At 41.5% G+C, this 13115-nt stretch overlaps 1 protein-coding gene across 5 annotated transcripts in view; it reads right to left on the minus strand.

The window, feature by feature from the left end:
- IQGAP2 (IQ motif containing GTPase activating protein 2) overlaps positions 1 to 13115 on the minus strand; it is a 589818-nt gene that overhangs the window by 112442 nt on the left and 464261 nt on the right. For all 5 annotated transcript variants that reach the window (XM_030193260.1, XM_030193262.1, XM_030193259.1 and 2 more), the window contains 2 exons: positions 12554 to 12637; positions 7507 to 7578 (listed from right to left, as the gene is read on the minus strand). In XM_030193260.1, the coding sequence (XP_030049120.1) occupies positions 7507 to 7578; positions 12554 to 12637 (156 nt within the window). The remainder of the gene's footprint in view (positions 1 to 7506; positions 7579 to 12553; positions 12638 to 13115) is intronic.

A 13115-nucleotide genomic window follows, 5' to 3' on the forward strand; every position in this document is an offset into this window, starting at 1 on the left:
TGACCCTATAGTACACAAAACTTTCAAAAATGAAATCTGCCCAAATTTACCCCTCTAAAGTTTTACAGCCTTACAGCCTTACAGTTTTACAGTAACAAGTGGAGGAGTAGCCTAGTGGTTAGTGCAGTGGAATTTGATCCTGGGGAACTGAGTTCGATTCCCACTGCAGCTCCTTGTGACTCTGAGCAAGTCACTTAACCCTCCATTGCCCCTGGTACAAAATAAGTACCTGAATATATGTAAACCGCTTTGAATGTAGTTGCAAAAAAAAACATCAAGTCCCATTTCTCTTCCCTTATTTGTAACCCTTCTTTTGGTAGCTTTTTGCTTAGTGGGTCACATTTTATAATTGTGGGCATACTTTAAGTGGCAAAGGATGCAATCACTTTGGCCATTTACACTCAGATTTGGCTACATACCAGCAGTGCAGTAGCAAGGGTGGCTGACACCTGGGGCAGATCGCCGCTGCACACCCCCCCCGGAGCGCTTACCACTACCATAGAAAACAGGGCGGGAGGGCCATTCTGCCCGGAGTGCACGTCGCTGGGAGCTGCGTCGGCTCCGCTGGTTCCCTGCTCTCTCTGCCCTGGAACAGGGCAGAGAGAGCAGGGAACCAGCGGAGCCGACACCCCCCCCACAGCGGCGTGCACCCGGGGTGGACCGCCCCACCGCCCCCCCTTCCTACGCCACTGCATACCAGCATACTTTGAAATGGTGTTTACTTTGCTGGTGGGCATGCACAGGATGGAGTTTGGGCAGACTATGGATGGAATGCACAAGTATGCACGTAGATTATAAAATACTAGTAAAAAAGGCCCGTTTCTGAGAGGAATGAAATGGGCGCTAGCAAGGTTTTCATGGAAGTGTGTATGTTTGACAGTGAGTGTGTGAGAGAGTGAGACTGTCTGTGTGAGAGTGTGTGTTCGAGACAGAGAGTGTGCCACAGGGGTCCCCCCCCTGCATGTGTTGGCATCCTTCCCGCTCCCCCCCTGTGTTTCCTTTTCCCATATCCATCTCGTCCCCCTCCCCCCTCCCAGCCTCAGGGTCGTGGGCCCTGTGGCGGTGTTTTTCTGTATCGTAGTGTGTGTTTGAGAGAGTGTGTGTGAGAGAGAGTGAATGTGTGAGTGTGACAGAGTGAGAGTGTGTGTGGCGTGTTTGTGCGAGAATGTGAGTGTGAGAGGGAATCCCAGCTTCAGGGTGTTGGCCCCGCCTCCCTTGGGCTTTCAGGATGGTGGTCCCTCCGTCTGCCAGCGTTTTTCCCCCTTCCCTCCTCGCAGGTTGAGGTTTGAGTGCCCCCCCCTTCCAGTGCCTTTCAGGGTCGTGGCGCTCCCTCCGACTGAAGCTGTGTCCCTTCCTGGCACGTTCAGGCAGGCAGGCTGGCTTCCTGCGTGTGTCCAAGGTTCAGGCTGCCTGCCTGCGATGCTCCCTCCGTGTCTCCGAGTTTGTGCGGCCCCGGGGCGATGGGAGTCCTGCGAAGTTGGGAAATGGCTGCCGAGGGGCAAGGGGAGTGAGATCGCGTGTCGCCGATGCTTACGTCCCCGCCTGCCTCTCTCCGACATTGTGCGGGCAATGTTAGTTCTCCGGAGGTGGGAAATATCCACCAAGGGTCAGGGAGATGGCGTTTGGCCGATTGTCATAGCGCCGCCCTCGACGTCATGACGTTATGACGCGAGGGCAGGCCAGACACTCAGGGCAAACCGGATATCTCTGGCGCCTCAATTTCTGGCTTGAGGTTTCAGAACGTTGGAGGTGCCTTTTATTATATAGAGAAGATTATAACTTATGCACATCCAGGGCTGATGTAAACGTCTGCGCCTATCACTTTTATAAAGACAAGCAGGCACCTAACTAGCCTTTTTTAAATAGCTTTAACATAGCCATATTAACTAGCTACTCTCTTATAAAATTACCTCCTATATGTGCAGGCAGATGAGGTTTTGGTAGAGCAGGGGTAGAGTTGTGGTGTATGCATATACATATATAGGGGCCAATATTGAAACCGAGAGAGGGAGCCCCAGCTAACTTCTGCGGTTGGTGGCGAACCTGGAAATTCAATGCCGGACTGCATCTGGCAACATCATTGAATTTCTGGGGGGGGAGGGGGGTGGCTGCCATGTACATAGCCCAGTTAAGCTGATATTCACTGACAGTCTGGCTAAGTTACAGCAACCAAAGACAGACCTGATATTTACGTGGGCCTATCTGGCCGTTAAACTTAGCTGTTCAGTCAATGAATATTGGCGCTAACCGGCTATGTCGCAAGACATAACAGGTGACCAGACTAGCTGCTAAGAGGTAATATTCAGAAGAGGTACCGAAATAGCTGGATATCTCGTGCTAAATATGAGCGCTCAGTCGGCTTAAGGCTATTTAACTGATCAGGAGATGTTCCTGGCCAGTTAAATAGTTTAAAAAAAATCCGCAATCAAGCGGAGAACTCGAACGCCCCACGGGAAAACACAGATATGGGTAAAAAGTGGGATGTTTGACCACGGAAATACAAATCCTGGAGACAATATCATAAAAACTTCTTTATTGAAGAAAAGACTCGACACAACTGTTGTGTTTCGGCCTACAGGCCTGCATCAGGAGTCTACCGCTATGACATAGCGTATATGAATCTGAAATGCCTGAAACATGATTTGGTCCATGTGACGAACCAAATGTAAAGTGATTGGCTATATTACAAAAGTGGTCTTGAAAAAGACCTTTCGTGGTAAGCTTGTCCGTAGCGGGTCACTAGGAGCGCAGCATGGAACGTTCCAGTTGTGTCGAGTCTTTTCTTCAATAAAGAAGTTTTTATGATATTGTCTCCAGGATTTGTATTTTCGTGGTCAAACATCCCACTTTTTACCCAGTTAAATAGTTTGAAATATTGACTGGATAGAGTACATTACACCTGCCTCAAAGCAAGTACAAATTTGTGCAAGTGCATTTGTATGCTACTAAGGATAATTCTGGGAGTATAATTTATAAAAGCAGAGACATAAAATAAGAATGCCCTATTATAAAATTACACTTCCTACCCTTAATTTTGCAAAATTGCAGGATAACTCAATTCAAGAAAGATGCAAATTCGAAATTCATAAGATAAACAACCACCAAGGGGTTGTTGCTCTACTAGATATTGACTGTAACAGGAGAATACACCTCTTGGAGGGAAACCTGTAGCGTCCAGTTTCAAATCTCTTGTCTCTGGCTCTTTGCTTTCCTGGTCACTGCACCACTACCACTAAGGGAAAGAGGGTCTTTGGCTAACAGAGCTTCTATACCTGGAGAGAGGAGTGAAAGCATCATTTAATATCAGCTTTTACTTTTATGCTGATGACATCTTATTTATCCTACATCACTCCTTAATATTGATCTAGGCACTCTTTAATCTTGTTTTACTGCTCTAGTCACCTGGCTCACTCAACATAAATTAATCTTAAACCCTCAGAAAGCCATTCTTTGCTGGATCATGGGCTCTCTACTTTCACCAGCTATGACACCAGTCCTATTTGGCCTCCCAATTCCTACTGTTGAGTCCTTCTGCTATTTAGGTATTCTCTAATAAAGACCAGCTTTTTTTATTCTATGTAAGCTTTGCTGTTGCTCAGTTTCTTAGAATTTTCCAAGTTCCAGATACTCATTAATGCTTTTTTGATTTCCCACCTCGACTATCCTAACACAACTGATGTGGGTATCTCTGGTCACCTTCTTAAACACCTTCAATCATTGCACAATAACCGCAGCAAGATTTCTCTGTAGATCTCGGAAATACAACATTACTTCACTCTTCACTCAGTAACACTGGCTACCCAGTTCCTATTAGATCAACTTTAAAATGTTATGTTTGACTCATAAGGCCTACTAACTAGGCTTATCATCGTTCCTAGCCTCCCTAATGATTCCTTATACATCAATGTGGTGTCCTCGATCTTTGGACTCCCATCACTTGAATCCACAAAACATTCAGCATTTTATAGTTTAGCCCCCACACTGTGGAACAACTTGCCCCTTGTTATGCACTCTGAATAATCAAACATTTTAAGGTTTTACTTAAAATATTTGTTTTCCAGCAAGCTTTTGGATTGTTGATCTTGGGCTGATCACGTAACCAGGTGACTAGGGACACAAATTATGGTTTGAATTTTCTCTTTATGTTTGTTAGCTATCCAGTCTTTTAAATGGTGCTCTTTTCCTGACTTTTCAAAATTATGTACACCACCTTGACCTGTTCGTCAGATTAGGCAGTATATCAAATTCACAATAAACAACAACAGAGCCTAAAAAAACTGCTGCACTTGCTACAGGTGGCTATTAGAACAGGGAAACCAGTCCATCACCATGTCTTTCCAAGCAGAAAAGGAGTTAAGCACTGAAAGAACAAGCCTGAAGGAGAAAAAAGGGGGCTACAAGCAAGTCTCAAAAGATCTGCAAGGATAATGAGCCCAGCGATGATTTCCCATCATGGAAAGGACCACCTACTAAGAATTTTGTATGAAAAGACTCAGAGAGCCTTTTCCTTTCCAAAAGGAAAGACTTACAGAACAGCTTCCCAGCGGAGGAGGGGTCCAGAGAGAGTAAAGCTATAATAGGACATTTACCAGGAACCACCTACAGTCCAGTATTCCTAAGAAATCCTAATAAAGACTGTAACTATATAAGAACATAAGAATAGCCATACTGGGTCAGACCAATGGTCCAGCTAGTCCAATATCCTGCTTCCAATTATAGCCAATCCAGGTCACAAGTACCTGGCAGAAACCCAAATAGTAGCAGCATTCCATGCTACCAATCCTGAGGCAAGCAGTGGCTTCCCCATATCTATCTCAATAGCAGACTATGAACTTTTCCTTCAGGAACTTCCCCAGACCTTTTTTAAACCCAGATACGCTAGCTGCTGTTACTACATCCTCTGGCGAAGAGTTCAAGAGCTTAACTTTTCGTTGAGTAAGAAAATATTTACTCCTGTTGTATTTCCATTTAACTTCATTGAGTGTCCCCTAGTCTTTGTACTTTTTGAAAGCGTAAAAATAAAAAAATCGATTCACTTCTACTTGTTCTACACTACTCAGGATTTTGTAGACCTCCCGTCAGCCATCTCTTTTCCAAGTTAAAGAGGGGGAAAGGGAAATGGGACTTGATATACCGCCTTTCTATGGTATTTTGCAACTACATTCAAAGCGGTTTACATATATATACTTATTTTGTACCTGGGGCAACGGAGGGTTAAGTGACTTGCCCACAGTCACAAGGAGCTGCAGTGGGAATCGAACCCAGTTCCCCAGGATCAAGGTCTGTTGCACTAACCACTAGGCTACTCCTCCACCTCTTTAGACTTTCCTCATATGGGAGGAGTTCATCCCCTTTGTCATTCTGGATGCTCTTCTTTAAACCTTTTCTAATTCTGCTATATCTTTTTTGAGATACAGTGACCAGAACTGAATGTAAAACTTAAGGTGAGGTTGCACCATGGAGCGATACAGAGGCATTATAGTATCCTCAGTCTTATTTACCATTTCTTAACTAATAATTCCTAGCATCCTATTTGCTTTTTTTCTCACTAAACTCTTAAATTTAAGTGCATAAAAAATGGGTAGCAATGGGGTGGATTTACGGCAAAGGTGGAAAAAGAGTTAAGGAGCTTAGCACTGATTTTCAGCACTAGGCTTTTAAATCTAGGCAAATGAGCGGCAGACCAAAATTTATTAACTTTTAAGGTCTTAAATTAATATAGATTACTCATAAGTTTGGCTGAAAATAGCATGCTAATTTAGGAGCCTAACTTTGGTGCTTGAATTTAGGAGCACGGTTCTTTTTTAAAAAACTTTTATTTTGAATGGTAATTGAACACAAGAAAGTATGGGAGAGACACTGAAGATCTCTAGAGGAGAGGAAAGGATTATACAGCTTAGTAGTTGGTGTGGTTGGGCAGACTGGAAAAGTTATATAATCTTTACCTGCCATCATTTTCTTTATTTCTATGTAAAATGCTTCCTTCCAGATCACTGCTGAAAGTTGTTAAAAGGGAAGTAAAAGCATTCAAATATCTAACTTACTTCTTCTAAACAATACACTTTAGCTCCCTTGGTCTCTCTTTGTGCAGTTGATAGTGTTGTCCATGCACCATTTTAGTTTTACTTCTGTGAATTTCATCTAACTTGTCAACAATCTTCTACAAATTTGGGGCCCTTTTACTAAGCTGCGGTAGGCTCTACGCATGTGTAGCGTGCGCCAAAATCAAACTATCACCAGACCAGCGCGCTCTCCTGGTGGTAATTTCAGATTTGGTGCGCGCCCATAACTCCCGGATTAATTATTCATTTATTTCCTCCTACGCACGCTGGTTCCAGCGGTAATCGGTACTTGGCGTGCGACAACTGGTCACCATGTGTGTAGCACGTGAGCCTTTACTGCTAAATCAATGGGTGGGCTCAGGCTAGTTTTGGGCGCACACTGATTTCATTTTTAGCACAGGCCCCTTTCCCCATCCCATTAAAAAACCCCCAAAAACATTTTTTGTAGATGCAGTAAAAACTGGCCCAGCGCATGGCCAATATACGCACCTACACTACCGCAGGCCACTTTTTACCACAGTTTAGTAAATGGACCCCTTGGTCTCCAAAACCGAACAGGATTCTCAAGGTAGGAACTCACCAAAGACCCGTACAGAGGTGATAGTGTACAGTAATATCTACTAGTCATTTCTCTGATTACACCCAATGTTGCTATTATTTTCCCAGCTACTTTGTCATACAGACTGGCTATCTTGAGGTCCATTACCAACATTCTGTATGAAACAGTGTTAAAGACTTTACTGAAACCCAGAAACCACTTCTACTACTCTCCCCTGATCTACTACTCCAATTGTATGAAACAACTTTGCCTGTGCCAGTGCTTACCAAACTACTTTTTGGACTGTAACCTTATTTCCCAGTTAAAAACAACCTTGTGATGCCCAGCCTTGCCTTTTTCTTCCACACATGCTGACTTGTAGCCTTCACCCACATTTCTGCTGCAGCCTCACCTTCCACTGAGCCTACAGAGGTCAAGTTACAACAAACAAACAATAGGTGCTACTTTTACCAGCAGGGAGGGTGGGCAGTTTTCAAATGGCCAATTTGCCCAGATTATTCTGGGAAGGTTGGTGTTGGGAGGGGCTAAAGGACCTAATATTAATTATAGGGAAGGTACAAGTCTGAAGGTTTGCCTAGTGCATTTAATACCACTGCACCAGCACTGAGAGTTTTCTACTCCTCTCCCTGCTCCCACCCTTGTTGAGCTGTACAACTGCTGCTCTTCTCCACTGGCTGGGAACCTCTCCTGTTTTAACTGATAAGTCAAACAAAGCTGTGAGATGTGCAATCAGCACCTACTTTGCTTTCTTAAATTTATGGATGTACCCCATCAGGTCCCATAATCTTGTTAATTTTCAATTGTACCATGCACTAAATACCAACTTTTTGCAAAACAGTAACATGCTCACTAATGATTATTTTCTGATAAAGAAAATATACTTACATGGTCCTTGAAATACTGTAGTCTTGCCCGGTATTTTTTTCTTGCTAACCACATTTTGACCCATGATTGAATCTAAGACAAATACATAAATGGACACAAATTCATACAACAAAAGGAATCTTCTGCATAGGGGGCTAACAGTCTTCAGTGTCTTATTATATTTGCATAAAGGCCCACCTAAAATTTTAAAAATTGATAGTTTGTGTGGTACCTTGTTTAACAAGTTGTAAAACCTGATAAACAGAGCTACTAAAAATACTGGAAGCAATATTCAGAAACACTTATGTAGTCAGCATCGAGCACTGAATGTATACATTTTCTTTAAATGTTGACAGACAGACAGGATAAATTTTGGCTATATAGTAAAATGTGGTCTTACCTGTTAATTTCCTTTCCTTCAATCCTATCATACCAGTCCTGAACCCATGGGTTTTGTCCATCAGCCAAAGGTGGGAGACAGAGCTAATCAAATTTGAGTTCTGCTCTATATAGAACACCTCACAGATAGAGAATGTCAGTATTGAGACAGCAAAGCAGTGTTAAAGCAACCAAGAAACTGTCAGTTCTTTCAAAGAAGGGACTCAGAAATCAAAAATTAATGTCCATCCTCTGGAATGAACTATATTAAAATAAACTCTGTAAAAACAAAAACCAACGGTAACAGCAGCACAGATGTGAGAGGAAGCCTGGACTGGTCTGGTAGGAAAGTAAAGGAAATTAGCAGGTAAGATCAAATTTCACCTTCCTTATTGTCACTATCAGACCAGTCGAGAACCAATGGGATGCATTAAAGCGCCATTGAAAGTGTACGGAAACCAGAGACCCCTGCTCTAAGCACAGTGGCCCCAAAGGCCGATTCCTGTCTAGCACTAAAATCCAATTGATAATGTTTAGCAAATGTGTGAAGACAAAGTTGCAGCCCTGCAAATAAGAATGGGAGTGACTGCATGAAATTCCACCCAAGAGGTCACCATCCCTATGGCTGAATGTGCCATTAACTCCTGTGAAGGCAAGTAGACCTGCAAGATATATGTCAATGAAATACTCTCTTTAATCTTTGGTGGCATTGGAAGCTACCAAACCTTCAAACAAAGAAAAAAAGCCTATTTTACCTTCCAAACTCATTAGTAACCTCCAAGTAACACGAGAATCCTGCCCATATTGAGGAGTCTCAAAATTCATCACCACACTCTTCTGTCTTGAAGGAAGGCAACTCTAACAACTGTTTTACACAAAAAATTGAGACCACCAGATAGAAACTCCAACTTCCCATAAAGCATAAAAAAGGATCCCTAAAGGACAAAACCCATAGGTCTAAGATATCTTTCTAAACAGCAGCAAGAAAAAACACCTTCAACATCAGATCTTTCCAAGCGGCCTCTTTGAAAGGTTCATAAAGGTGCATCCCCTAGGGCAAGAGAACACAGCAATTCATATCGCCCTTCTCTGCATCTTCTCCAATTCCTTTATATCTTTTTTGAGATGCGGCGACCACACCTGGACACAATATTCAAGGTGTGGTTGCACCATGGAGCAATACAATGGCATTATAACATCCTAGTGTTTGTTTTCTATCCCTTTCCTAATTATACTCAACATTCTGTGCACTTTTTTGGCCGCCGCAGCACACTGAGCAGAAGTATTCAACGTCTTATCAACAATGACTCCCAGATCCCTTTCTAGGTCTGTGACTCCTAATGCAGAACCTTGCATGACATAGCTGTAATTCGGGGTCCTCTTAGCCACATGCATCACTTTGCACATGTCAACATTGAACTTCATCTGCAACTTGGATGCCCAAACAGTTGCTATGACTGCAGCATTTCAATCTAAAAATGAAGTATCATTAAAGCCCAATTCAAAGTATTCAAATTCAGTATTGGATCAAAGGATCCATCTTCCTTGGGCACCTTGATGTATATGAAATATTGACCTCTATCCACTGTCCTGGGAACAGGTACCATTGTACCAAGGTCTAACATGGGTAAAAGTGCTGAGGACTACTAGAATTTTGGCTGTGGCCAAACAAGACGAAACTAAACATGAATCTGCAAGTTAGCAGGATACTCTAGCATGTAACCAAACCTCATAATGTCTAAGAACCACTGATCAGATGTAATTTGTATCTACTCCTCATAAAATTTGGTTAGGTGCCCATCTAGGCACTCCAGCAAGGAGGCCCACCTTGTTTCATTGTGCAGTCCAGGAGGTACCTGAATTCCTTGGCTCAGGAGCTGCACTTTCCTTATTTATGTGACAGGATGAGAACTTAGGGAACTAGACCTACCTGGCCTGTATTGCTTTCCATCTCAAAACTTCAACCTTTTAGAGCCGAGCATGAAGATCTAGGCTTGCCCTCAGGCAAACACTGAGGTGTAGGTTATCTTAGATCCTTTACAAGCTTCTCAAGGTCTTTTCCACAGACAGGATTTCCTTGAAAGGGAAGCCTACTATAAGTTTTAGAAGCCATATCCACAGACAAATTCTGAAGCCAAAGCCATCTGTACAGAGATTGAGATGACCATAGATCTAAAACTCTGACAAGGTCATATAGAATATCAGCAACATAAGAAAGCTTCACTTCTACACGCACTGCCTCCAGAAAATTATTCAAATCTTCTTTCAAGGGTTCTAAATGAAAATGCTGAACCCAGTGAAGGCAATCTCTGGAGACATAGGCACTACAGGTTGCCATCTGATGACCTATGGCTACAAAAACAAAGGCCTGTTCCAAGAAAGATTTAGCTCTGTATCCTAATATCACTAAAGCCAGTACCAGTCTCAACATGAATAGTAGACCTCTTGGTATCTGCCATCACCAAGGCATCCACTTTGAACAATTTCAACTTGTTTTTTTCCTCTGGAACTAGGGGACAGAGATTACCTATAGTTCTGCCAACTCTAAATTCTGCCTCTAGAGCCTCCCACTCCACAGATATTATGGCTTGAACCATCTGATGAATAGGAAAAGCCCTAGGGTCCACTGAAGACCCGGACTGCAGCACTAGGGTAATCTGAGCTGCTCAAAGTTTCTAAAAACTGAGCAATAATGTTAGCAAGTTTCTCTCTCTGGAAGAGCCTAACCATGGAAGGATCACCACCTACCCCTACTAGGTAAAGGTGTCAGATTTGATATACCAGAGTTATAGTTAGCTCATTTATAGCCACTAATACCAATAAAATAGTTCACAGTGGGTTACAACAAAGATACTAGATTAAGAAAAAAAAAAACAATCTAGTATCGTTGTCATAAACCAAAATAACCACATCATTAATAATCCTAACAGCTTGCATTGTACTGTATTACTTCCTTAGTACATATTTATAAAACGTCTTTAGATCTTTCTTAAAGGTAGCATAACTAGGAATGTGCCTTAATATGGGTGATATAATGGGCCATAAGGTAGCAACCTTATATAAAAACAAGCATGTAAACAATTTCTTTCATGTGATTCCCTGAGGACTAGGAAGAGAAAAGGAAAATGAATTACGAGTATTATATTGTTGAACCAAATTTGAGTAGCATACTAAAGAAAGCATATATATTGAAGGATTAAATCACAGACAATCTTACATAATAAATACCCCAATTTAAACAGCATCCTAGCCTCTATTGGAAGCCAATGCAACTTGATAAAGAATGGAATAATTTGATCAGATTTCTTGAGAGAAGATTAGACGTACAGCTACATTTTGAATAGTTTAAAAACCTCTCTCAGAATCTGTTTCGATAAGCCCAAGTATACAATGTTGCAATAATCCAATATACTAAGAATAAGCGACTGTACTACCAGTCTAAACAGATCTCCTGATAGATATTTTCAAATACTTCTCTGTTTTCTCAGCACATGGAAGGAATTTCTTACTAATAAATTGATCTAATTTCCATGGTTAATTTCTCATCCAACGCAACACCCAAGATTTTGATTGAATGATTAGATTCTCCATCAATAGCAAACTTTCAATCCATAATTAAATTCTACCTAGTTCCCAACAACAGAAATTTAGTTTGTTCTTTATTTAAGAAAATGAGAAGTCATCCAATCTGTAATAATTGTGGAACAGTGAGAGATGGTATTATGTATATCCCTCAGTTCTGTCATAATAGGAAAAATTATCGTTATATCATCTGCATAAATATAAAAAGAACAGCCTTCCTTTTCAAAACATCTACCTAAAGAAGATATGAGAACATTAAACAGAACTGGTGCTAGGGGAGATCCCTGAGCACACCCGAAGGCAAGACCAACTTTTTGAAAGCAACCTATACATCTTTACTCGATAAGATCCAAACATCAAGAAAACCTTAATCCATGATAGAACTTTACCACTAATATCAAAACCATCTAGAATTTCAAATAAAACTTCATGATTAACCAAGTCAAAGACATCTAGTTGCATGATAAGCGCTTTTTGGCCTTTGCTCATGAGATGTCTAATATGGTTCAAAAGTGTAGCCTGCAAAGTTTCAGCACGAAATCCAGATTGGGACACATGTAACAAATTCAAACTGTTCCAAACAAACAACTACCTTGTCACCAAAGGTAACAAAATAAGGTATTGAAGCAACAGGTCTATAATTAGTTGTATCACATTTGGAGAGCAAAGGGTTTTTCAATATTGGATTAAGAATAATCTCAGAGAGGTCCTTAGCAAAAATACCAGAAATAAAATCTTCAATCCAGCAAAGCAGGGACTCCTTAAATAATTTGGGTGCTGTTTTTGAGGGGCAATTATCAAGATAATGTGAATTAGCAAACTTTATACACAAAGAATTACATTCATCCAAGCAATCAGCTGGCCAACTATCCTCATAAAGGGAAAATGTAGTTAGATCTAACTTTATTTACATTATGATTATGCAGCAATTCAAAGAGAGTCTTAATTTTCATTTGAAAGTAATCAGCTAACTGATTAGCAGTAGGTGGTAACTCTCCTGGTTTCTCATAAATTGTCATCATGCACTATAAAAGCATCTGAGCTGAAAGTGACCTTTATTCCAGAATTCAATAGCCATTGACTACACAAAGTTTAAAACTTAACATGCCTTGATGATGCCCAGAATATTTCCTTGCAGCACTCGCAGGCGATCAGTGTATGACTTCCTTTGTTTATAACCTTTCCAGGATGCCTATGAAAAAAACCCACACCAAATCAGCAAATGAGTTACTGTAAAACATCTCCAACATACAACACACACGTCATCTGTGAATATCATCATAACTTTTCCTAAGGAGAATGAAGCTCTGGTCATTTTTCATTTTTTAAAGATATCACAAGATGATACTAGAAAATAGAACTCTTTATTCATCTGAGCTTAGGTTATGAAGCTGGAAATGTTACCACCTCTGCTATAGTAGGTTCATTAAGCTCATGGTGAATTTGTCACTGCTTACCATACCAATGTAAGAACCTATCCAGGGCACTCATTATAGCCCAGTACACTCCTGTGTTTTGAGCAGTGCTTTTTTTGTAAGAAAAAAGGTGCCGGTACTCATACAGGGCAATCTGGGGGGTGGGGCTACTACAAATGCTCCGCCCCACATATAGCTCTGCCCCTACAGTAGCCACACCCCACGGGTACCCACACTCCTTTACCAGCCATCCTA

The sequence above is a fragment of the Microcaecilia unicolor genome, chromosome 2 (assembly GCF_901765095.1).
Source record: "Microcaecilia unicolor chromosome 2, aMicUni1.1, whole genome shotgun sequence".
NCBI classification, from domain to species: Eukaryota; Metazoa; Chordata; class Amphibia; order Gymnophiona; family Siphonopidae; genus Microcaecilia; species Microcaecilia unicolor.